This window comes from Schistocerca americana, chromosome 3 (genome assembly GCF_021461395.2).
Source record: "Schistocerca americana isolate TAMUIC-IGC-003095 chromosome 3, iqSchAmer2.1, whole genome shotgun sequence".
Lineage (NCBI taxonomy): Eukaryota > Metazoa > Arthropoda > Insecta > Orthoptera > Acrididae > Schistocerca > Schistocerca americana.
In genome coordinates, this window is record NC_060121.1 from 892714271 (window position 1) to 892741500 (window position 27230).

General features: G+C 43.5%; 1 protein-coding gene and 1 pseudogene across 1 annotated transcript in view; both read right to left on the reverse strand.

Annotated features, from left to right (window-relative positions):
- The window catches only part of LOC124605600 (proton-coupled amino acid transporter-like protein CG1139), a 201212-nt gene that overhangs the window by 90448 nt on the left and 83534 nt on the right, over positions 1-27230 (reverse strand). Inside the window, exon 2 of the mRNA XM_047137392.1 lies at positions 10332-10415. Within this exon, the coding sequence (XP_046993348.1) occupies positions 10332-10399 (68 nt within the window). The 5' untranslated portion in view covers positions 10400-10415. The remainder of the gene's footprint in view (positions 1-10331; positions 10416-27230) is intronic.
- Positions 19603-19720, reverse strand: LOC124607633 (annotated as a pseudogene).

Below are 27230 nucleotides of genomic sequence, written 5' to 3' on the forward strand. Positions count from 1 at the left end.
GGAGAACGAAGTGAACACGTCATTGTGCGTCCTGTGGTGCAAGCTGCTGCACGATATGGATCTTGTACGGATGTGATTTGAGAATGGTTCGAAGCGCCTTCCGTACAGTGGGCCACGGGATGTTCAACTGTGGTGACACGGCACGCGCACTGCCTGACGATCGAGAAATGCGTGTATCGTTGTCTGCCATAGCAACATCGATTTCATCAACCGCCTATGATGCAACTAGTCATCGGCCTTTTCCCGGGGCAACGCCCGGTTCTCCAGTTGATTCGAACTTCTTCATCAACCTTCGCACAGCAGGTGGAGGAAGAGGACCCTTCCGTAATCCTTTCAGCCGGCGATGTTCTTGAAGTGTAGCTGCAGCATTACTGTTGTTTTGATAATACAGCTTCACCAGTAATTCCCTGCCCCTTTTGTCAAGCTCATGTTGACACGTTAACAAATGCACTTTGACTGGTCAGGTGTGTGAGACTTTGAATCACGATGATTGATCACGGCATTGTAGCGCGTGGAAATCATGCACCCCGTACTCTGAACATTAATGCTTCCCAGTTTGGTACTCGTATGGTAATTAGTTTCAGTGTTATAATGTGTTAAAAAGGGAAAGTTTAATTATAAACACCCGGTATTTCCAGCTCCTACACCAACTTCCCGTTAGTCCGTGACAGGGATGTCTCCTTTTAACACTCGTATCTTCGAACCCAACTCGTGCAGTCTGAGACGATACATCCCGATAACGGTGACGAGAAATTTTATATGACAGACAGACGCGGCCGCACAAGAACTTCCTTTTGTGGCGTTAGCAGCCGAACCGGCGAGTGTTTGACAGGTGAGGAGACGGGCCAACCGAGGTAGCCGCAAGAGCTTTGCCGTTTCATCAATAGAAAAACCCGGCCGTTGACGTGAAGACACGGTGAGGTAACCGCCATTGCTGGATTGAGCGCCGAGAATAAAATTCCAAATAACACTAAACCTAATAACAGCTGAAGCCAATTAGGGTGACAAAAGCTGGTAACATGACTACAAAGACAAAATTAAGGCGAGTGTATGTTTGTAACGTGCCCTGGATACTCAGTATACTTTTAAAGATAGTTGTTGTCAGATGTTTTATGTACATAATGAACTTTAAAAATTAATATGTCGATAGTACCTTAAGCTATTTTTACAAACTAAGGGTCTACGGGCAGGTTTCAGTGATCACTATCGGACTCTTGTAGTGGGTTCTTTATAAATATAACTCATTTTGAGTTACAGGCCGGAATGTATATTCTGCGCATAAAGACTTGAATTTTAAATTTAAATAAGACGTGAAAGATTGAAAGTGGCGGCAGCATTACTAAGTAAACACAATTAGAGACATATGAGTGTACTAAGCTTTTGTTATATTTATTAGTAACATAACAATGCAAAGTAACGTTTGCATAGACAGAACAATTATTTGTGATTAAAGTGCTTAAGTTAGTTTTCCTCTAAGAGTAAATTTACATGCAAATTCATATGTCATACCTGTATTTAAAATTTAATTTGTTGTTTTTATGTATGTTTGAGATGTCGCGAGGGCGTGTATTTGACTCACGTCAACGAGAGGGTTTAAATATCGGTGGTCATTTTCGCTTTTGGATTTTTGCATTCGTACATTAGTCAGGGTTGAAATCTGGGACAACCAGTACGTATGTGTGGCAGAAGGTTTACGAGCGAGTGAATAAGAATATTTCCTTTACTGGTGGACTCGCGATGTTTCAAGAGTGTCAGTAGCGAATACTATACAACATTATCAACTTGGGCATTTTGAAGATTTCATGTCAGGTGAACTGTCTGTGTTGCGTATTTACGACATTTGCGTCAGTCGCTGGGGAATACGCTAAAATATTTTCACGTGCGACTTTGAATATTTCGCATTGGTGATCTGGTTCGAACTTCAAAAACTTCTCTATGGTTATTTTTGAAAGTAGCCTGGACTGATAGTTTAATTAGTTCTCAGTTCTGGAACTTTAACTTGCAACTTTTGCTACAGGAACTTTAATTATTTGTTGTACATGAATTTTCGGAAGTTTCATATAAATTAAGTCCTCGCTCAGAAGGTCATTATTCAGTAATGAACAATTATTAATTGTGATAAGTATTACTTTATTTTTCTTAAATAAACTCAGTTTGTTAAATTTTAAAACGCTGTGAGTACTAAATATCACTGTAACTGCAAATTTCTGGCTGCATGAGTTGATTTTGTGACTGAATGTCTTAAGGGTTAAAGCGACAGATGCGTTGGTTGGCCCCTAGAATGTAGCGTAGCCCACAGTCGAGGAATTCTATCGCACATTACGGAACGGCTATAAACAGTGTTTTTCTTTGTTTACGGTTTGTTATTAGTGCTGATGCACATGAGTACTCAAGAACTGTTGAATGAACACTTACTCGGTGGGAGATACAAGTTTTAGCTTCTCCATTCGTTAATCATATATCCGTTTAGTCGCAGTTGTTGGTGTCGCTCGGGATCAACAAGAGTTAGTAAAGAAGAACTATTGTTTTCATCCATTTCGCCACAAGCTGCAAACCGAAATCTTCTTCATGAATTGGGGATGGAGGGGTATCATACAATACAGTATAAGCCGCATGGAACTGCGGCATGGGTTATGAAGATATAGTGGCGTGCACGAACAAACCATACTTGCAGTTTTTATTTAAACTAATTTAAGAATAAATTGTAATACTTTGGTACAGTTTATAAAATTAAATAGTCCTTTTCGTACTCTATTAACACCACGAAAGTTTCAAGCTGGTATACCGTCCCACAGCGAGAAAGCTATTCGAAATATTTTTATTAAAATCTTATACCATATGGAGAGTCTTGACATTTAGATCCTATTATTGAAATGAGCTGATGGTATGACATGATTGGCTGCGAGACCCCATCTGGGGTTTTTCAGCCACCCGGTACAAGTCTTTCTGCTTGACACCACTTCAGTAACTTGCAACTCGATGATGATAAGATGGAATTGTTAGGACAATGCAAATATCCATCTTCCAGCTGGCTGGGTGTCGAACCCGGAATCTCTGGAACTTGAGGCAGCGCCGCTTACCACTAGGGCACGAGTTGCGAACAGCCTATTACGGAACTGATGTAACCAGTTACGCTTCCGCGGTTGGTGTAAATATCGTTAAAATCCTTCTGGTTTGACTCTTTCAGCATTTTAAGTACACTGGCGGGAAAAAATCTCAAAACGAAGAAGTAATAGATGAAGAGTAATTAAATTTCAGGAATAGGTTTATCTAGGTAACGTATGTAAGTGACTGACATTGCAAGATCACAGGTTAATGTAAGCGCGAGAAAACCCATTGCAAATGTGAAATTCTGATTCATTAATAACGGGTGTAGCCGCCGATCGTTGAATGCAAGCGCACAAACGTGCATACTTGTATTGTGCAGGCGCCGGATTTCGGTTGGTGGGATGGTTTCCATGCTGGTTGCACTTGGTCGATCTACACAGGGACGCTTAATCCTGTTTGTGGATGATGCTTGAATTCTCGTCCAATGATGCCTCATATGTACTCGATTGGGGCCAGGTCTGGTGATCGAACAAGCCAAGGCAACATACCTACACTCTGTAAAGCTGTATGCGGGTGAGCGTTATCCTGTTGGAAAAGACTTCCTGACATGCTTGTTCATGAATGGCAGCGCAATAGGTTTTCTCTCTCGGTAGAGAGACCGATCTTCTTGCGACCTTACATTCTCATGACCACCACTTCAGACGATCATGTACAGTGTCTACATTCCTGCCAAGTCTTTCTGCAGTACTGCAGAACGAACACACAGATTCTAGTAGCCCTATTACACGACCTCGTTCAAACTCAGTGAGGTGTTGATAATGGCGTCTTTGTCTCCTTAAAGGCGTTCTTGACTACCATCTTCTCACCACGTCCAGCCTCAAAGGCCACTAACGCTCACGAATTCTACAGCGTGTATTAAAACCAAACCTGATTTACATCCTCATAGTGGCGCAACTAGCGTCACTATATCTGCATCTACATCTACATGGATACTCTTCAAATCACATTTAAGCACCTGAAAGAGGGTTCATCGAACCATCTGCACAATAATGCTCTATTATTCCAGTCTCACACACCGCGCGGAAAAAACCAACTCCCATATACCTATATCTTCCCGTGCGAACTCTATCTCCCTACGCGACTGACACGAAATTCGGATAGACATCAAATTTCAGATGTACAAGCACGTCTAACAACTATCATTTATGTCCCACAACTCCTTCTTGCTGTTTAATTTTTTTTTATTTTGCATTCAATGTATTTTATCAGACGACGTGGTAATACACACAGAGGAAACGATCTGTTACATTGTAAACTTCATATTATATAAACTACTCGTAACAGGAAAAAGATGACTGATGTAAAGGAATGGCTTCATCAATAACATTCTGCCATACATCTGTGTTGGAAGTAAAAAATGAAATGAGCGTATGGCATTGTTGGTCGGGAGGCCCCCTCCGGGGAAGTTCGGCCGCCAAGTGCGAGTCTTATTTCAATCGACGCCGCAATGGGCGACTTGCGTGTCGGTGATGAGAATGAAATGATGATGAGGACAACACAACATCCAGTCCTCGAGTAGGGAAAATCTCCAACCCAGCGGGGAATCGAACCCGGGCCCGGTTGCATGCATGTACTGGAATTAGAGTGTGTACGTGACGGCACACACATTTGAGAGAACTTGTGATATTATCAGAACGAATTTTGTGATGAAACTGATGTTGGTAAGACCGCGAACGGTGAAAAAGTGTCGAGTACCGTTTTGTGAATTAAAACCAACGTATTACTCAGTGGAAATTAAGAAACACAATATCAGTTTTGGCTACAGTTACAAGGCGAGTCTTTTTTCTGTGTTGTTTGGCCAATTCCAAATTTCGATTGCATGCAGTTTCCCACGCAGTCTTCGCTCAGAAACTGGTTCAGATGGGCGAGGATTCACTGGAGACAACAATTCCTGCCTGGTTTGAAACCGTTTGTACGTGACAAGGCGTGACGATCGTCTGCGTTTAGTGTCAGAAAGGATCTTTCTGTGACCACTGTCGTTTCACCGCGTTACATGGTTGCGAGTAAAGACAATGAACAATCCGACATGCTACACCAACACATCAGGCAACACCACCTACAGTGAGCACACGGACACGGACGAACATGATAGCACCTTTCTGCCAATGTACAAAGCCCGTCTTCTTGTCCTAAGTTTACACCACTTCGGTACCATGACTTCCGTCAGCGGTGAACGACCACGTGACTAGCTGAGGCGTTCCAGAATGTCCAATAAGCCCTTTCAAGGGGGTCACTGTATTTTTTTCTGGTGAGGTTGTATTAACTGGCCTAATAACCAAAAACGTACAGGGGTCGGACCCAGAGCGAAGCAGCTCACACTATACTACACACATCAAAAAAAGTTTTGCATCATTCGTGTTCCGAGAACTCCTGATGATAAACGTTGACTGTTGATATTGTATCACAGGCACAGTCCCTTTGACTGCTCAGAGATGTCACGAAACCCGCCCAAAGATGTAAACAACCATGCATGAGCAGCGCCTATTAGCCGATCAGTTCCAGTCATTTCACCAGGAAAGAGGTACACAGTTCGTGTTTCGTGTAGTTCAACCATGCCTAGACGGTCAATACCACGGTTCGACAGCGTCCGCTTTGGTACTTAGTGCCAGGAAGGGCTCTCAACAAGGGAAGTGTCCAGGCGTCTCGGAATGAACCAAAGGGATGTTGTTCGGATACGGAGGAGATACAGAGAGACAGGAACTGTCGATAACATGCCTCTTCCAGGCCGCCAAAGGGCTACTACTGCAGCGGATGACTCCTACCTACGGATTATGACTCGGAGGAACCCTGACAGCAACGCCACCATGTTGAATAATGCTTTTCGTGCAGCCACAGGACGTCGTGTTACGACTCAAACAGTGCGCAATATGCTGCATGATGCGCAACATCACTCCCGATGTCCCTGGATAGGCCCATCTTTGCAACCACGACACCATGCAGCGCGGTAGAGATGAGCCCAACAGCATGCCGAATGGACCACTCAGGATTGGCATCACGCTCTTTCCACGGATGAGTGTCGCATATGCCTTCAACCAGACAATCGTCGGAGACGTGTTTGGAGGCAATCCGGTCAGGCTGAACGCCTTAGACACTCTGTCCAACGAGTGCAGCAAGGTGGAGGTTCCCTTCTGTTTTGGGGTGGCATTATGTGGGGCCGACGTACCTCGCTGGTGGTCATGGAAGACAATTCGTGCCCCTATCTTCCACATCTTGTGAATGACTTCCTTCAGGATAATGACATCGCTCGATTAGAGTGGCCAGCATGTTCTTCAGACATGAACCCTATCGAACATGCGTGGGATAGATTGAAAAGGACTGTTTATGGACGACGTGACCCACCAGCCACTCTGAGGGATCTGCGCCGACAATCTGGACTAACAGTGCCGTGATGAGCGTGTGGATAGCATGCCACGACGAATACAGGAATGCATCAGTGCAAGAGGTCGTGCTACTGAGTATTAGAGGTACCGGTGTGTACAGCAATCTGGACCACCACCTCTGATGGCCTCGCTGTATGGTGGTACAACAGGCAAGGTGTGGTTTTCATGAGCAATAAAAAGGGCGTAAATTATGTTTATTTTGATCTCTATTCCAATTTCGGAACCGAGGTGATGCGAAACTTTTTTTGATGTGTGTAGTTCCTCAGTCAAGGGCGAAACAGTTCTTCAATTTCAAGGCTAATTCCTCTGGTTTCATTTGCAAACAATAACTATCTATTAGGAGCTCTAGTTCTCTTCATACTAATACTGAACCGACAGTTCTATCCGTCTGGCAGGGAAGATACGAATATAGTTTGCAAAAATTTTTGCCTAGGTGGGGGAGAGGGGAGGAGGGGAGTAGCTACGTTGGGTACACCAATGCGAATAAGGGATGAAACAGTTCAAGAAGAAATGTCGTTGCAATGCGCATTAGTTTTTAGATGGGCAGGTAGTGACGGTGGCTCTTATCGGCCAAACTATCTGTTTAGGATAAGCGACAACTGTTCGCTCTACCTGGTTGTAAGGCAGATTTTGGAGATCGGTCTGTTCGGCTATTCTGCAATTATTCGTGGGAGTATAGCTAAACAGACAAGCCGCGGGGGCTATATTTAAGAGTCTGTGTGGTACTACTGTTCTCTCGACGGAGCAGTTTTATAGCACATCGTAAACGAGCGTGACTGAGGTGCTTTTAGTGCACTGCCCACCAACCGTGATGAGGGTATGAAGGAAAGAGGGATTCCTAATTACTACCACACAGATGATGAGATGAAGTGCCTGGACGACTCACTACGTAATTCCAAGGCGATAATGTTTGAATACAGTTGTCAGCTTAAATTCCGAAAACCTAAGGCATGGCTTACGGCGATTATGTACTCAAAAGAATGTTGCTATTTTTAAAATACTTCTTCGTAAACTGAATCAAGTAAAAGATTGTCACATACGATTTTCTTTCTTTTTCATGATTCCGTACCTAATTGCCCGTAGTAACTTTTGAGATCTAGGAGAATAAACAGCCATTTTCTAACTCGGCAACTGCAACTGGCAATATTTAATTCAATCACTGCATTTACTGCAAGTTGCTTGACACTCACGCAAGGAATTGTAAATTCAGGACTGGCATTTTAACCTGTTCGGACGCCTCTGATTCTACTACTGAATCTCACAATAAGTGAAACGTGGCTCATTTCACTTACGAGTCTGTTTATTTTTACACGATGTGTGACTGAGTACTTGAATGACGTGGGAAACTACACTGAATAGCCAAAGAAACTGATACACCTGCCTAATATCGTGTAGAGCCCCAGCGAGCACACAGAAGTGCCGCAACACGCCGTGACATCAACTGACACTTGTTGGTGTCCCAACATTGAAATCTGCAGCAATTTGGGGAAGGGTTGTACTTCTGTCCCGTTGAACGATTCTCTTGAGTCGTCGATGGTGCCATTGTTGCAGGATCTTTTTCTGTTCAGAGTTTTAATGGTTTTGCCGGATTCCTGATATTCACGGTACACTCATTAAATAGTCGTACAGGAAAATCCCCACATCATCGCTACCTCGGATATGCTGTGCCCCATCGCTCGTGCGCCAACTATAACACCAAGTTCAAATTCAATTAAATCTTGATAATCTCCCATTGTAGCAGCAGTAACCAATCTGACGACTGCGGCAGACATTTGTTGTCTTATATTTGCGTTACCGACCGCAGCGTAGTATTCTGTTTACATTATCTCTGTATTTGAATACGCATGCCAATACCAGTTTCTTTGCCGCTTCAGTGTGTTACGCGAATGTGAGTCAACTTCTCTTCTGTTCCCGTGTCTTTTCAAGTCTGTTGTCTGTTGTCTGAAATCTGCGATAGCTATCGCTATTGTTTTTAACAGTGTGTGTGTGTGTGTGTGTGTGTGTGTGTGTGTGTACAAGGGAAAGGTAGTTGTTACTAATAGTGCGTAGTACTGCTTCTACACTTTTCTTATAATTTTAAGATGCATTTTTTGCGGATTTTGTTCATTTAATTCCCTGTCTTTAATGTCGTTCACCAACACAGAGATTAGGTAGTTGTCCAGTTTAGCCCGGTTATCTTTCAAACTGGCACGGCCTACTGCTATCGGAGAATTTGTGCCGGTTTCTGCCGCCACTTTGTATAATTTGTACAGGTTGTCCGTCGTGTCACCGACGAAACCCTAGGCCAACACTGAAATTCGATATAGGTACTATAGATACACTCCTGGAAATGGAAAAAAGAACACATTGACACCGGTGTGTCAGACCCACCATACTTGCTCCGGACACTGCGAGAGGGCTGTACAAGCAATGATCACACGCACGGCACAGCGGACACACCAGGAACCGCGGTGTTGGCCGTCGAATGGCGCTAGCTGCGCAGCATTTGTGCACCGCCGCCGTCAGTGTCAGCCAGTTTGCCGTGGCATACGGAGCTCCATCGCAGTCTTTAACACTGGTAGCATGCCGCGACAGCGTGGACGTGAACCGTATGTGCAGTTGACGGACTTTGAGCGAGGGCGTGTAGTGGGCATGCGGGAGGCCGGGTGGACGTACCGCCGAATTGCTCAACACGTGGGGCGTGAGGTCTCCACAGTACATCGATGTTGTCGCCAGTGGTCGGCGGAAGGTGCACGTGCCCGTCGACCTGGGACCGGACCGCAGCGACGCACGGTTGCACGCCAAGACCGTAGGATCCTACGCAGTGCCGTAGGGGACCGCACCGCCACTTCCCAGCAAGTTAGGGACACTGTTGCTCCTGGGCTATCGGCGAGGACCATTCGCAACCGTCTCCATGAAGCTGGGCTACGGTCCCGCACACCGTTAGGCCGTCTTCCGCTCACGCCCCAACATCGTGCAGCCCGCCTCCAGTGGTGTCGCGACAGGCGTGAATGGAGGAACGAATGGAGTCGTGTCGTCTTCAGCGATGAGAGTCGCTTCTGCCTTGGTGCCAATGATGGTCGTATGCGTGTTTGGCGCCGTGCAGGTGAGCGCCACAATCAGGACTGCATACGACCGAGGCACACAGGGCCAACACCCGGCATCATGGTGTGGGGAGCGATCTCCTACACTGGCCGTACACCACTGGTGATTGTCAAGGGGACACTGAATAGTGTACGGTACATCCAAACCGTCATCGAACCCATCGTTCTACCATTCCTAGACCGGCAAGGAAACATGCTGTTCCAACAGGACAATGCACGTCCGCATGTATCCCGTGCCACCCAACGTGCTCTAGAAGGTGTAAGTCAACTACCCTGGCCAGCAAGATCTCCGGATCTGTCCCCCATTGAGCATGTTTGGGACTGCATGAAGCGTCGTCTCACGCGGTCTGCACGTCCAGCACGAACGCTGGTCCAACTGAGGCGGCAGGTGGAAATGGCATGGCAAGCCGTTCCACAGGACTACATCCAGCATCTCTACGATCGTCTCCATGGGAGAATAGCAGCCTGCATTGCTGCGAAAGGTGGATATACACTGTACTAGTGCCGACATTGTGCATGCTCTGTTGCCTGTGTCTATGTGCCTGTGGTTCTGTCAGTGTGATCATGTGATGTATCTGACTCCAGGAATGTGTCAATAAAGTTTCCCCTTCCTGGGACAATGAATTCACGGTGTTCTTATTTCGATTTCCAGGAGTGTATTTAACAGCGCATCGCTGTCTCGCTATGCCCGGCGCTTTGTGATGGCACTTAACGAGTCGGCAGTTTTGTTATTACCCGTTGAGAGCAGAGCTGTACTCACGTCGAGGAGAAGTTCTCCATGGGGATTGGCGGCCCGCTGTCCGCGCCTTTTTCGTGGTCCGCTCCCATCTCTGTAGTACCACACCTGGAACAGCAAAAAAGCAACGAATGTGTTATTAAACAACTAGAAGCAAGCGAGCAGGGGAAGGAAACTGGAACAGCCAAGTGTAGCGAGGTCTGGAGGCGCGCGTTGACTATCTACAGCTGATGCTTTATCTACGTCCTGCTAGCAACGGCTCAGTACATGATAAGGGGCGCCTACCACCAGCACTTTCCGTTCCTTAACCTGTTCCTGAATACAACAACGTAAGTATGATAATAGGTCGCCTCTAGCGTGGTATACCTTCCGAATATCCTGTGAAGGGTACGATGCAAAAGTAAAAGCGTTACAGGTTGCCTCTTTAAGCACTAAAAAATAATAATTTGAAACTGAATATTATCTGAGACTGCACTGTGTTTACCGCCAGAGGTAATATATCCCATAACAAACAAAATTTGTACGATCAGCTATTGAGATACTGAATTAATATCTTTGGCTGTTAAGCGTATTACTATTTACATATTACATAAAAATCAAAATTAACATGGTGATGAAAACTGTAATATAATTATATGATTGTTACTGGCAAATGTGTCTGGCATATGCTGAGAAACTAGTATACAAGGTGCGCCTGGCACTAGTCCAGGAGCAAATAAATGAAAGTAATCTCTATTGGGCAGCTTATATACAGTGTGTCGCTCCAAGAGTCATCAAGCACCTTTTCTCTGGTGGTTAGGCAGGTATTTGTAATTCCGCTTTTGCAATTTGTAGCTGCACTATGTGATCAAAAGTATCCGGACACCTGGCTGAAAATGACTAACAAGTTCGTGGCGCCCTCCATCGATAATGCTGGAATTCAATATGGTGTTGGCCCACCCTTAGCCTTGATGACAGCTTCCATTCTCGCAGGCATACGTTCAGTCAGGTGCTGGAAGGTTTCTTGGGGAATGGCAGCCCTTTCTTCACGGAGTGCTGCACTGAGGAGAGGTATCGATGTCGGTCGGTGAGCCCTGGCACGAAGGTGTTCCATAGGAGTCAGGTAAGGACTCTGCGCCGGTCAGTCCATGACAGGGATGTTATCGTCGTGTAACCACTCCGCCACAGGCCGTGCATTATGAACAGGTGCTCGATCGCGTTAAAAGATGGAATCACCACACCCAAATTGCTCTTCAACAGTGGGGAGCAAGAAGATGCTTAAACCATCAATGTAGGCCTGTGCTGTGATAGTGCCACTCAGAACAACAAGGAGTGCAAGTCCCCTCCATGAGATACACGATCATATCATATCACCACCGCCTCCGAGTTTTACTGTTAGCACTAAACACGCTGGCAGAGGATGTTCAACGGGAATTCGCCATACCCACACTTTCCGATTGGATCGCCACATTGTGTACCGTGATTCGTCACTCCAAACAACGTTTTTCCACTGTTAAATCGTTACACCAAGCGAGGCGTCGGTTGGCATTTACCGGCGTGATATGTGGCTTATGAGCAGCCGCCCGACCATGAAATCCAAGTTTTCGCTCCTCCCGCCTAACTGTCATAGTACTTGCAGAGGACCCTGATGCAGTTTGGAATTCGTGTGTGATGGTCTGGATAGATGTGTGCCTATTACACATTACGACCCTCTTCAACTGTCGGCTGTCTCTCTGAGTCAACAGACGAGGTCGGCCTGTACGCTTTCGTGCTGCACGTGTCCCTTCACGTTTCCACTTCACTATCACCTGACCACGTTCGAAGTTCGTTAGTTCCGCGGAGCTCCCCATTCAGCTCTCTCAGGATGTCTAAAACTGCTCAGGTCGCTGATATGTAGTACCTGGCAGTAGGTGGCACCACAATGCACCTAATATGAAAAACGTATGTTTTCGGGGGTGTCCGGATACTTTTGATGACATAGTGTGTGTGCTACAGTACAAATGGTACCTTAGCTCATAAATTTTTATACGTTTTCTCATGTATATGCGGTTTTTTGTAAATGGTAGGCAAATTCATGAACATTTTATGCATGCAATTCTACAAGTGCTCTGACATCATCTGATTTATTTTCTATCTCCCATCTTGTTGCAGGTAGCGTGGTTTAGGAGTGCTGCTGCCACATTGGCGTCGATGCAGGAGAAAGCGCGGTGTGGTTTGTGGCTCCATGAAACACGGCCACCTGTTTACATTTCAGCGACAGTAACAAAGGATGGGATGAAAAGTGTAAGAAGCGGTACACCTGGAATGATGGACGACACAGTTGATACCGAGCGGACAGCATTCCAGAGCAGTCCATGGAAACAGACGCGTTGTTTTCCCAGACAAGCAGGCTTGCCTCAGGGCACTGAGGTGCAGATTTTACACAAACGCCTGCATCTGCATACTTACGAAGTGCAAATCCTGTAAGCTTTGCAGCCACATGATACGCCCAGAAGTGCTGAGTTTGCTACGCACATGTGGGAACGAATCGATGGAGGCAGTGACTCTCTTAATAAAGTTTGTTTTTCCGATTAAGGGCTTTTTACACATGTGGGAAACTAAACAAGCATAATTTCTAGATCTGGTGCTCGGAGTATATACATATCGTGGTACAGAAGATAAAGGACAACCGAAAGTGAATATGTGGTGCAATTTAATGTGCAATACAATTAACTGAACCGTTCTTATTCTGTGAGCTTACGGGAACAGTATACTTAGACTTCACGTTGGACCTCAGCTACAAAAACTTGTGGGTATTGTTTCAACAAGATTGCGCCCCTCCACGCTGGGAGTTATTTGTTCGCCAGGTATCAGACGAAGCGTTTCCGGGCAGATAGACCAGTACAGACGGTCCAACATCATGGCCACCAAGTCCACCAGACATAACCACCCTTGACCTTTTTTGTGGGCTTAATATCGCCTGCACGTTCTGTGCGCAACAAACAGAGCGCGTGTCGAAATGTACGCACAAAAAACTTTCAGTTAAGCTACCATTTGCAACAAACTGCACAGCTGTATGTGGCATAGCTCCCTAGAAATAAATTTTTGTACTCAGCGGAAGACTATATGCCCTGTTCACTATATTGATCTTCTACAATAATACGTATTTTACATTTTACTGGAAGTCAGTTTTTCAGTTTTCTACACTATCGTCAAATATGTCAGACGTTGGCCTAAAAATCGGATGCTGGTTTATAACAAAATATTAAATAAATATTATTGTGGAACATCAGTACTCAATATTTCAGTTTGTAATATGTCTGTCTTCCTCCATAAACGTTACCAAGATAAACGCAAAATTTTCTATCATTAAAAAAAAACGTGGCGCATTGAAGGGTGAATTTCTAGAGAAGTTTTAACACAACTACCAAGTGTCATGGGCATAGCTTGATTTTTTGTTTACTTATTTATTTATTTTTGAGGAGAGAATCATAACCTCATGCTAACATGCTAACCCCTCGTTTATGAGATTGTATTCAAAAGCAGCTGAACAGCAGTGATAGTGAAAGGAAGAAGAGCCATTCAGCAGGGTAACTTGAGGTGGGTGAACAGAGTCAATACTCATGTTTTCGTCGTAACAAGCCTGTAAAGTGTGGGAGCCCATGAGCTGGTTAGGCGATAGCATTTAAATCACGGTCATATTCCGCAATTTAGTATTACTCTGTCGGGACACTGACCCAGTGTCCGTGTTGATGTTTCGTCCAATCATCAGTGTGAAGTTCATGTTACTCTCAGACATCGTTCTTGATGCAACAGTTTTTACAGACACTGAGGCAAATGGAGAGACATAGCGTTCAAATTCCAACTACTTTTATGATGTAGCTACAATGGTTGTTCTTATGGGACGTTTCACATCATATCTCTGAAACTTATGGGAGGGTTACGGCGGCCTTATTATCCCTTTCGTTGTAGGACAGAGTGCACAAGCTGGCCCCTCATCGAAACGGAAGACCAGCAGCTGAATTTCTCCGGAGAGAAGAGAGAGAGTAGCGTTCGCCGTTGCGTGACCTCCAGAATCGCCGGTAAGAACTGCCACCGAGTTCTGCCTCGGCGACTCCTTCTCGCGATTCTTCGGCGCTCTTTAGCTGCTAGCAGCAGAACAGTGGCGTGGATCATCCTTGTTGTGGTTACACGTTTCTTTTTTTAAAAAATAAAAATGAGTCATGCCCTTGTCGATTAGTTTCCATTAGCTCTACTTGTGTCTAACGTAAGTAATCGTCCCTTTTTTGGCTCTGCCATTGGTTTTGGTTCTTCCTACAGCAGTGTAGCCCATCAGTTAGTGTTGCCTGATTAGCTCTAAAGCGTTCGTGTGACTCTTCTGGACATTTCAAAAGTCCATCTCTTTTCGGTGGACGCAACCGAAATTGCTCAGCACAGGAAAGGACACTGGATCCGACAGGATATCAAACACTAACCTAGACGCAGTATGCGAAAGCACCAGGTCTTTTGCAGCAGCAGTGCACCGTAGGCCGCTGGAGGAACGAAGCGTTCGTAGCAATTGGACAACAGCGCAGGTCATTCCCGTTCTCAAGGAGGGTTGTCGAAAAGACGTACAAAATTATACGAGGCGTGTTTTTTAAGTAAGTACCGTTTTGAAATTAAAAAAAGACGTGCTAATATATCCCAATAATTTTATTTTTTATATGAAAGCCTCTACCTTAATCTACTTTTCTACATAATTTCCGTCAATATTGAGGCACTTGTCATAACGTTGTTCCAGTTTTGAATACTCTCCTCATAGAAGTCTGCCGCCTGACTTGTTAACCACTGCATCACCACTGTTTTGACAACACCGCCCAGGTGTTTCTTCAAGTGCAGGAACAGATGGTAGTCACTGGGCGCAAGATCGGGGCTGTACGGAGGATGATCTAGAGTTTCCCATCGAAAAGATGTGATGAGATCTTTGGTCTGATTCGCCACATGCGGACGGCCATTGTCTTGCAGCAAAACGATGTCCTTGCTCAACTTCCATGGACCGTTGCATTGATTCTGGTGTGACTTAGGCCACCCATGTTTCATCGCCGGTAACAATTTGGCTTAAGAAATCATCACCGTCGTTGTGGTACCGCTCCAGGAAAGTCAATGCACTGTCTAAACGTTTGGTTTTGTGCACATCCGTCAACATTTTCGGTACCCAACGTGCACACAACTTTCGGTGATTCAATTGCTCGGTCACAATGCCATACAAAACACTACGAAAAACATTAGGAAAGTCATACCGCAAGGAGGAAATTGTAAAGCGTCTGTTTTCTCTCACCTTATCGTCCACTTCCTGCACCAAACTTTCATTAACGACCGAAGGACGCCCACTTCGTTGTTCATCATGCACATTTGTGCGGCCATTTTTAAATTCTTTCACCCACTTTCTTACTATTCTATCACTCATCATGTTTTCTCCGTAAACTGCACAGATCTCACGATGAATATCGATCGCTTTTAGGCCTTTAGCACTAAGAAATCTTTTAACAGCCCGTACTTCACAGTCACAGTCTACGGGACTCACGATCATCGGAGGCTTCTTAAACACTCAGTACACAACGTAAACAAGGAAGAATCAGACTGTAATGGCGTCAGTGCGTAGTTTAAGGAACAGGTTTTCATGTAAAAATAAAATTATTGAGATGTCTTAGAACGTTTTTCTTTAATTTCAAAACGGTACTTACTTAAAAAAAACACGCCTCGTAGGTCTATATCTATGACGTCGGTCTGTTACAGAATTTTTGAACAAGTTTTATGCTGGCGTATTACGACAGTTCTGGAGACCAAATATATCCTCTGTAGGAAGCAACATGCGTTCCGAAAAGCTACAATCGAGTGAAACCAGGTAACCATGTTTGCCCATCAGACCCCACCAGACCCAGAAAGGCGCAGATACCGCCGAACGGGTAGGTATCTCGTTTTTTGACTTCCGTAAGGCATTGGATACAATTCCGCTCTGCTGCATAACGAACAAAGCACAAGCGCACGGGATATCAGACCAGCTTTGTCACTGGACTGAAGAGTTTCTAGGGAAGAGAACACGACATGTTATTCTCTTGAGACGTAGAACTAACTTCGAATGTACCCCAAGGGAGTGTTATAGGAGAAGTAACAACCACAATATATTAAAAAACAAAAAACCCGCCTCGATTGCGAAAAAAGCACGTAGTGTTAAGTGTTAACCCAGGTTTCGGCGTAGATAACTACACCTTCTTCAGAACAACAATAAAACCAACAAGTGCCTAAGAAGACCTTTGTCAATGATTAAAAGAACACCATAGCTATACATTTATAAACGAAAAAGAAAAAGAAAACACAAACAGTATATATGTAAAAAGTCAAAACCACTACTTAACTTAATGGTGTACGCTCCACCTCACGCCGACCTATGTTATGGGCCATGACCCGCCATAAACTGTAGCTACAAACGGTCGCTCACTTACAACCCTGACGCGCTATCTATGCACATGCGCAACACAAGGGAAGTTACTTGAATGCGCATGCGCATACGAATACGAGAGAGTTTATACATGGGTCGGGGCTAAATAGCCCATATGTTCCCAACCGTGGATCAACGTATATCAATAAATGAAATAAATAGAACAGGAGACGAGCTAAATAGGAGATGAAACCAAAAAATAACCGCACACGGTTGCTTATGCTAGTAAAGAAATTTATATATGAAGCTACCTATGACAACAGGAGGAACTCATAAAAACTATACCTAAAGCCAGTAGTTAGCCTGGGGAGGGGGGGGGAGGGGACTCTTTCGCAATCGAGGCGGGTTTTTAGTTTTTTAATATATTAGCCAACAATCACTGGGGGAAGTGGCAACAAATCGACTATTCATGTTGGTGTGTAGAATATATGAGTCTGGCGACATACGATCTGACATTCGGAAAGCATCATCCACACAATTTCGAAGACGGCAAGAGCTGACAAGTGCGAGAATTATCGCACAATCAGCTTAACAGCTCATGCAACGAAGCTGCTAACAAGAATAGTATACAGAAGAATGGAAAAGAAAATTGAGAATGCGCTAGGTGACGATCAGTTTGGCTTTAGGAAAAGTAAAGGGACGAGAGAGGCAATTCTGACATTACGGCTAATAATGGAAGCAAGGCTAAAGAAAAATCAAGACACTTTCATAGTACTTGTCGACCTGGAAAAAGCGTTCGACAATATAAAATGGTGCAAGCTGTTCGAGATTCTGAAAAAAGTAGGGGTAAGCTATAGGGAGAGGCGGGTCATATACAATATGTACAACAACCAAGAGGGAATAATAAGAGTGGACGATCAAGAACGAAGTGCTCGTATTAAGAAGGGTGTAAAACAAGGCTGTAGCCTTTCGCCCCTACTCTTCAATCTGTACATCGAGGAAGCAATGATGGAAATAAAAGAAAGGTTCAGGAGTGGAACTAAAATACAAGGTAAAAGGATATCAATGATACGATTCGCTGATGACATTGCTATCTTGAGTGAAAGTGAAGAAGAATTAAATGATCTGCTGAACGGAATGAACAGTCTAATGAGTGCACAGTATGGTTTGAGAGTAAATCGGAGAAAGACGAAGGTAATGAGAAGTAGTATAAATGAGAACAGCGAGAAACTTAACATCAGCATTGATGGTCACGAAGTCATTGAAGTTAAGGAATTCTGCTACCTAGGCAGTAAAATAACCAATGACGGACGGAGCAAGGAGGACATCAAAAGCAGACTCGCTATGGCAAAAAAGGCATTTCTGGCCAAGAGAAGTCTACTAATATCAAATACCGGCCTGAATTTGAGGAAGAAATTTCTGAGGATGTACGTCTGGAGTACAGCATTGTATGGTAGTGAAACATGGACTGTGGGAAAACCGGAAGGGAAGAGAATCGAAGCATTTGAGATGTGGTGCTATAGACGAATGTTGAAAATTAGGTGGACTGATAAGGTAAGGAATGAGGAGGTTCTACGCAGAATCGGAGAGGAAAGGAATAAGTGGAAAACACTGATATGGAGAAGGGACAGGATGATAGGACATCTGCTAAGACATGAGGGAATGACTTCCATGGTACTAGAGGGAGCTGTAGAGGGCAAATACAGTAGAGGAAGACAGAGATTGGAATACTTCAAGCAAATAATTGAGGACGTAGGTTGCAAGTGCTACTCTGAGATGAAGAGGTTAGCACAGGAAAGGAATTCGTGGCGGGCCGCATCAAACTAGTCAGTAGACTGATGACCAAAAAAAAAAAAAAAAAACAATAATTGCTGACGCGCTGCGACGGTGAAGGTTCTTAAACCACAATATAAATGAATGACATAGTGGATAGCGGCTGACGTTGCATGTGGCATTTCGTTGATGTTTCTGATGCATGCAGAGAAGCCACAAGGCTAGAAAATTGTAGTGAAATGCAAGAAAACCTGCAGAGGGTCGATGCTTGGTGCACGTATTGACAATTGATCGATGACATTGGGAAACAACCTATTATTGTATGATTACACGATTGCGGAACAGTCACTAGATTAAATATCTGGCAGTATGCACGCGGAGCGATTAAAAAGCAGAACGACCACACAGGATTTATCGCGGGTAGTGCGGTTTTCAGACTGAAATTAATTGGAAGAATCCTTAGGAAGTGTAGTCCACCCACAAGGGAGATAGCTTACAAAACACTCGTTCGACTCGTCAGTCTGGGATCCATCACAGGTAGGAGTGGTAGAGAAAATAGAGAACGTCCACAGAAGAGCAACATGTTTCGTTGCAGGTCAGTTTCGTAAGTTCGACAACGTCAGAAGCAACTCTGGTGGCAGACGCTGCAAGAGAGGCGGTGTGCACCGCGGTCCGGTTTACTGTCAGAATTCCGAGAGCTTACGTTCCTAGAAGAGTGAAAAATATATTGATTCATCTTACATAAGTCTCGCAAAAAGACTATGAATATGAAATTAGCTAGATTCGAGCCCACACGCAAGCTTACCAACAATCGCCCTTCCTGCGAACCATTCGCGACTGGAACAAGAAGACAGTGGTACGCAAAGTACCCTCCACCACAAACTGCAGGGTGACTTGTGGAGGAGTGACGTAGATGTACTCGCAGCGGTGGAGAGAGCTGGTAACACACTCCGTCTTCAGGCCACGAGTGGCCTACCGGGACCATCCGACCGCCGTGTCATCCTCAGTGGACGATACGGATAGGAGGGGCGTGGGATCAGCACACCGCTCTCCCGGTCGTTATGATGGTATTCTTGACCGAAGCCGCTACTATTCGGTCGAGTAGCTCCACAATTGGCATCGCGAGGCTGAGTGCACCCCGAAAAATGGCAACAGCGCATGGCGGTTCGGATGGTCACCCATCCAAGTGCCGACCACGCCTGACAGCGCTTAACTTCGGTGATCTCACGGGAACCGGTGTATCCACTGCGGCAAGGCCGTTGCCAGAGAGCTGGTAAAGAGGCAGTGAATGATAACGTGCCAAGCAACAGTCATTCTCCAGGTCAATTTTCCTGCTTTATTGTCGTGCCAGCACTGGAACTATCTTCGGCAGCGACCTTAACTTTCAGCTTCCAACGTCATTGTCTCCGTAATTTCCAGGTGTTTAGTATTGGATGTTCTGAGTACTCCAAATATTTCAATTATTTTCTAACATATATAGTATTCATGTTAACCGTAATAGGGTGGATAGACATAGCAGATCATAACGCCCAGCGGATGTGCACTTAATGACAGGTTTTCTGGTGTCATCTAGAATTAGCGTCATATGGTACAGCCATATAGTTGAATGTCTGAAACTCCGACCTCTGTAGCTGTGAAATCGATGCTTACGCCTGTACCTAGTAAGTGATAACGTGCAGAGAGTCCAATGGCCTATACGCCTTGAGTACTAACACGATAAACGGACTGCAAGAGTCATTGCCCGTTTAAGCAAACTCTTCAATGCGTCTAGCACAGTGTTGGATATTCTGTGTTAGAAACGGGATCTGACTGGAAATGGATAGAAGACATGCGTTTGACATCTCGTCGACGATGAGGTGGCCAGACACACGCCGTACGAGCGCAGATTGGCGAGGAATAGGGGAAGAAATTCATTGAGCGCCTTTCAACGAAATCATTTGCCTTCAACGATTTAGGAAAAGCCCGGAAAAACTGAATCTGGATCGCTAGACAGAGATTTGAATAACTGTCCAAGGAAGGAATTCATGCTACATTCGAATTTTATTTTTTTCGTGCTCAAGGAATAAACTAAACTCGCTGTGCCTGGCAGTAGCATATACTTCACACCATGACCTTTCAGTACATCAATTGTTTCCGTTTCTACACGTTCCCAGTAAGTGGCAGCATCTGCTTAAAGGATCCCCGTTTATCGCACTGTCGCCATATCTTCGAGAAATAAAGATAATTGGTAAATGTTTTTGGTAATTTTGGGCTAGAATGTGTTTATAAAATGCTGTAATATGCTAATATACTCTACGCTATTGAATAACTCAGTGCTTATTTCATCACAGCAATAAAGCGATAATTTTTTTTCGATGTAGCACTGGAACTATCTTCGGCAGCGACCTTAACTTTCAACTTCCAACGGCATTGTCTCCGTAATTTCCAGGTGTTTAGTATTGGATGTTCTGAGTACTCCAAATATTTCAATTATTTTCTAACATATATAGTATTCATGTTGACCACTTTCTAAAATTTTGGAGAATGACACCAGTTTTTTTTATTTTTACTATTTTGATCTTAGTTTGTACCAGAGAAATGTATTGACCACCAATATAAATTTCCGTTGAGAAAATCTGAGCTCAGGACTGATTCATCAGAGTCGAAGGACATGAAAGGGAGACATCAATTTAGAAGGTAGTGAGTCACGGTTGTAGGCTATGCCTCAGGTTGTACCAAAGGCTTTGTTACATAACAGCAAAAACTGCTATTGAATGAAACTTTAGTCTGTCCCAGACTCTGTCGAAACCAGTCACTGGTTTTATTTAATAGCAGCGTTTGATAGTAGACATAGAAATATTTAATGCACTCTGTCGAGGCTCTGGAGCTCAATTTAAGGAAGATTTTATTTCCCCCATATTATTCAGTTTTATTTAATAGCAGCGTTTGATAGTAGACATAGAAATATTTAATGCACTTTGTCGAGGCTCTGGAGCTCAATTTAAGGAAGATTTTATTTGCCCCATATTATTCAGTTTGTTCGCAGTGCAAGCAGTGAGGGAAACAAATCAGATAGTTGGGAAAGGAATTAATGTTCAGTGAGAAGAAATAGTTGTCAGAAATGTAACAGGATTGGAATGATTAGTTAAATGGAATACATACTGTCTTGAAAAGAGAGTACAAGATGAACAACAACCAAAATAAAACGCTGATGCTGAAGTGTAGTCCACTTGCGTAATGTGATGCTAAGACATTTGGCGTAGGAATTGAGGCACTAAAAATAAAACAACTGATGACAAAGTAAAACGGCTTTAAAATGCAGATTGGAAACACCAAGAAACGAGTTTCTGAGAAGATATAGTTTTTAATCTCAAATATAAATACAAGTCTGAGGAAATCTAGTCCATTGTGTATACCCATCTGGAAAAGAACAATTACGACGAACACCTCAGGTAAAATGAGAAAAGAAGCTTTCAAAATATGGTGCTACAGAATAATTCTGAAGATTAAATGGGTAGACGGAACAGCTAATGAGGAGGTGGTGCATCGACTTGGGGAGAAGACAGCTTTACAGCATAACCGGACTGAAAGGACGGATCGGTTTCAGGACGCATTCTGAGACACCAACGAATTGGCTGTTTGGTATTGCGGGAAAGTGTGGTGGGTAAGAATAGAGGAAGACCAAAGCTTGACTAGTACAGTAAACAGGCTCAAGTTGATGTAGGTTCCAGTAGTTATGCAGAGATGAAGAGATGAGTGCTGGATAGTCTAGCATCGGGAAATGTATCACATCAGTCTTGTGACTCAAGACCGCGACAACAATCTCCCGAATGCGAGTCCCGTGTCTGTAACTGTGCCATGTCGCTCTATTTCCTGACTGGATGGAGCTACGGTAGTTACAACAGATACAACAACAGAGAGAAAAACACCTCTAAACAGTACAATAAGCTATAATTTAACAGTCTCAGAACTTATTAATCCAAATATGCCTTCAAATGTTTGACTGCTGACAAAACATAACGATAAAATTAAATTTGTATTGTAGCAGTACGTTCAGTGAATGGAAGCGTAAATACTGTTGATCAGTCTGTGTTGCGTCACGTTACCGTACATTGCTTCCCACATACAGTCTGGGCATTACACAACCATTCTTTTGTGCTGGTGTACACATACAGCCACGTGTAACGTTTGTAAGATCAGGATATTTGCGTAGCCTTGCAGTTGTGGGGAATAGTACTACGAAGAATGACGCAGCCGTATGCCGCACACAAAGACGGCGTTTTCTTTGTCAGCGACGTCTCTGATTATATCATATTTTGCTGTTCTGACTGTGAATATCGAACGCCTAGCAGCAAGAATAGAATTTCTGGTCAGATGAGTACTGGACTATCGGTACAGTATCAAATATCGGTGATGCGAGACTAGTTTTAATAATGAATAAGAAAACAGGAATGCGGGTAAACTGCTTTGAACGGCATAGTGAACATTTTACCGTAACCAAAATGGACACAAAGCAGACATTCGCCACCGTAGCATACCTCCGAACTATCCCGGTGATGAAGAGATTATAAGACTGTATGCTGAGATAAAAGTAGTAGGAACAGGACGATAAGGAATAATTGTATGAGAACACGGATTAGAGGGAAAGAAATGAAAGGAGAAACCGTCCTATACAATTTCGCACACAGTGTAATTAATTACTGCCAACACATGATTCAAAAATCATGAAAGAAACTTTGATACATAGAAGCGACACTGAAAAACCGTAAAGTTTCAAATAGATTACATAATGGTAGGACGGGTATCTAGAAACCCAATTTCGTATTTAAAAACCTTTAGAGGAGCTGATATTGGCTATAATTCATTGGCTATGAACTGAATAACTAAGAACTACATCTGAAGATTTTCCAGAAAGGCATGAAATAAGGAGACGGGTCCTCAGCAGGTTGAAAGAGCCAGATGGAGTTGAGTAAAACAAGAGAAAGAAATACAGCAGAAGACGAATAGATAATTTTGAGAGATGAAACAGTGAAGGCAGCAGAGGAACCATTGGGCAAAAAGACACAGCCAAGAAGAAATCCTCAAATAACACACGAGGTATTGAATTTAACAGGCGAAAGCTAAATATACAAAAAAGTAGCAATTGAAGCAAGAGAAAGGGAATGTAGACTACTAAAAAATGAGTTTAAGAAGAAAGATAGAGGGAGTTAATAGAGAAATCAAAGAAACATGTGAATAACAAGAGTTTCATGAGGTTAGGTAGAAAGTCGATAGTAATCACAGAAACGAAAGCCAATGTTGAAGGCACATATAGGAAGACTACATTAAGGAAAGAAACTTGATCGCAATGCTATGGAAAGAGAAGTGGAAGTAATGATGTTTAGATGGAAAATGTGATTCTGTGAAGACTATTTGGGAACGCACTGAAAGACAGAAATCGAAACAATGTACCTATAGTAGACAACAGTCCTTCGTAATTAAGATCTTCGGGAAAATGAACTGTGACCAAACTATCCTATGTGGTGAGCAAGTCATAACAGGCAAAATACACTCAGACCTCAAGAAGAATGTAATAATTGCAGTTACGAAGAATACTCTTGGAGACGGACATAGACTGGCATAATTTTTTTACAGAAGAATGAAACGTCTTGCGGAAGCCGACTGGAAGCTGCAAAGGAATACTGATCCTACGGCTTACCTTAGGAGGTAGACTGAAGAATGGTAACCCTAAATTTGCTGTAGATTTAGAGAGCACACTTGGGAATTTTTTCCGGAAAACACCATTTGATATTCTGAAGGTAGTAGCAAAAATAAAGAGCTACTTCAAATGATTCATTCGTTCTCAAAGCTCTATAATTTCTAAAGTATTCCTTTACAAACATGTCTGGTGCACGAATAGAACCGTGGACTCACCAAGTTTGCACGTTACGCTCTACAAATCTTTTACGAGTGCCCCTCATTTCGTTCCATATCCTATGTAGCAACATCCTGTCAATGGTCACACTGCAGCATTGATGCGTTCCCTGAGACGTTGCAGAGTTCTTGGCAGTGGGTGTGTGTAAACACGGTCCTTATTGTATCCACAAAGGAAAATAGCCACAAGGCCCTAAGTCAGGCAGCCTAGGGAGAGGGGGGCTGAAGGAGGATGGTGGTGGTGGTAGTGGTTGGTGGTGGTGGTGGTGGCGGTGGTCACTCCACCTTTGCCACTGCGCCCAATCCGGTGATGCGTTAACTTCGTCGTTTATGTAGCGACGAACATCGATGCTACAATGATGCGGTGCCTTGTCGTGTTGGAAGATGAAATTCTCTGAATCAGCAGTCAGTCGTGGAAACAACCACAACTCTGACATATCAAGGTAAGAGGTAACCATCACAGTCTTCTTACAGGAAAAAAAGCGGCCCACACAGATTCGTCTGTTACACTGCAGACAGAACATTAACCTTCGACGAATCTCGCTCATGCGCCACAATGTCATAAGGATTTTCGGTGCCCCATTCTCTCATAATGTGGCGATTAAATCTTCCCAGATAAATGGAATGTTACTCCGTCACTGAATATGAGCTTGGAGGCCGAATGTTCACCCTCAAGTTGTTTCTCCATTGTGATGCAAAATTGAAGGCGCTGGCCATAATTTTCCAGTTTTAATTGTTGCACGAACGGCGCTCGGTGCGGTCTGGAATGTAACCACTGTTGTAAAATTTTCCACACAGTTTGTTGCGGTATTCCAAGCTCGTGGCCTGCGCGAACTGTTGATTTCTTTGGTATTACGTCCGACATTTTCTTGGGGATGAAAAGAAGGGAACTAGCTTCAAAGACATTTAAATCAAAACATCTTGACATATTCGCGCTTTTTTACTTTTAGTATTAGAAACCACACGTCGTACCAAGTAAAGTAACAAGGTAAGTGATTCATGTCATATAACATGACACATACCATTATGTCATACAACATGACATTTGTCATGCAATATGGCACAATGTGTCATTAGAGTTTAGGATCCTTTCATCATATCTCTGGGGTACTTCCTATTATAGACGCACCTCATCTCTCGGATACTTTCTATTGTAGACGCATCCCACTCCCTAGAAGCACATAAATTTTTGTCTATTTGTTCTTAACATGTAACAGAAGTTGGATTTGGGGGAGAATTGGTCCTCTCGGGGGAAAAGGCAAGCCCCCCCCCTCCCCTAATTGCTCATAAAACTAAAAATGGTGTTAGCGTCCCGACAAGAACAAATCCACCCCGGTAAATGTCATACCCACATAAATTTGTTTTGGCTGTTACGTGTACGCTCTTCTGCCATATGACAGATATTGTTTACTACGGCTGCTGAATCTTTAGGGGAGACGACCAGGGACTTTAGTCTATAAATTATAAGATGCAGGTGTGCCAACACCTTAGAGTTAACGGAAGGTCACTGCGCAAGGGAAGTAGGGCCAACTCGTAAAAATGCGGGAATATGTCAAGATGTTTCGATTTAAATGTCATTGAAGTTTCCAGATGAGACGAAATGTTAGTTCCCTTCTTTTACATCCCTAACCCTGCCCAAGACGTATTAGCATTTTTTGTGGTGTGATAGGAGCATTTTCATTCTGGTTTGCAACTTTTACTCTACCATAATTTTGAGATTATATCGCCCTAGCTCGGCAGCCGATGTAGATTTTCGTTGACTCGGGCGACGACTGAACCGGGGTACGTTTTCTTAATGTCTTTCAAACCACGTTGCTTGTGTCGTGGTAACGAATAAAGCTTTCATTAATTAAATATATTTGTATATGCTCTTACAAAATTTGAACCAATTCGCACAAGTTCGAAACACAGAAATGACGCACGTAAAAAACTCACACAAACGTATTTTCTTACATTTTTATGCACGTAAAATCCGAATGGTGCACATACAAATGGTGCCATTAGCTGAACATTAAATTCAACCCAATCAAAACCATTTCTAAAAGGAACCAATGTATTCCCACAATTTGCCTGGGCGGCAGCTCCGGTTCGTCTTTCAAATCTTGCTTGCCTTACGGTAACATAGCTTCAGTTAGACGGGTGTTCGAACGGCTATACGAATGGCCACTGATTCTGGTTAAATCAAACATTTTTCGTCCCATATTCCTAGCAATAATAGGAAATGAACACCAGAACGCCAAGACACCCTCCCCCCCCCCCCAAAAAAAAAAAAAAAAAAAAAAAAAAAAACACGACTTGCGCGGTGCCTTTTCAGATATATTTGTCACAGCGTTTTCGCGTTGTAACGATAGAGGATTTTTTTCTTGAATTTAGTATTGTTATTCTCTCGCAAAAATTGGAGAAATACAAGTGGTTTTTGGTGTCTATAGTTCCCACCAGTTGATATTTTACCACTGTATTTCTGCACTGATCACAAACAAAACATAGCGTCACAGAATTAAAGTCGCTTGAAAAATTCCTTATTGGAACTTAGAAACAATCATTTCCCTTGTACGGCACCTAGAACGTTCTTAATAAATTGTTTATTATCTAAGTTGCCTCATTATATTTTGCAGTGATGAGACGAGTAGCATAATTCTGTGGTATGAGAAGCTTCTCAATTTTTTTAATACAAATAAGTTACGTACATAGTCATACATTGTATTTTGATAATCTTGTCAAATGTGAGATCTAGGACTTAGAACATTTACACTCTTCTGTTGTAATACAGACTCACTCACTCGTTTTCGTATGCGAATAAATGGATATGACTAGGCTAATATTGTGTTTGCCAATCAAATAGACACCTTTAGTAATCATCATCCAGATCATCAAACTTGTCA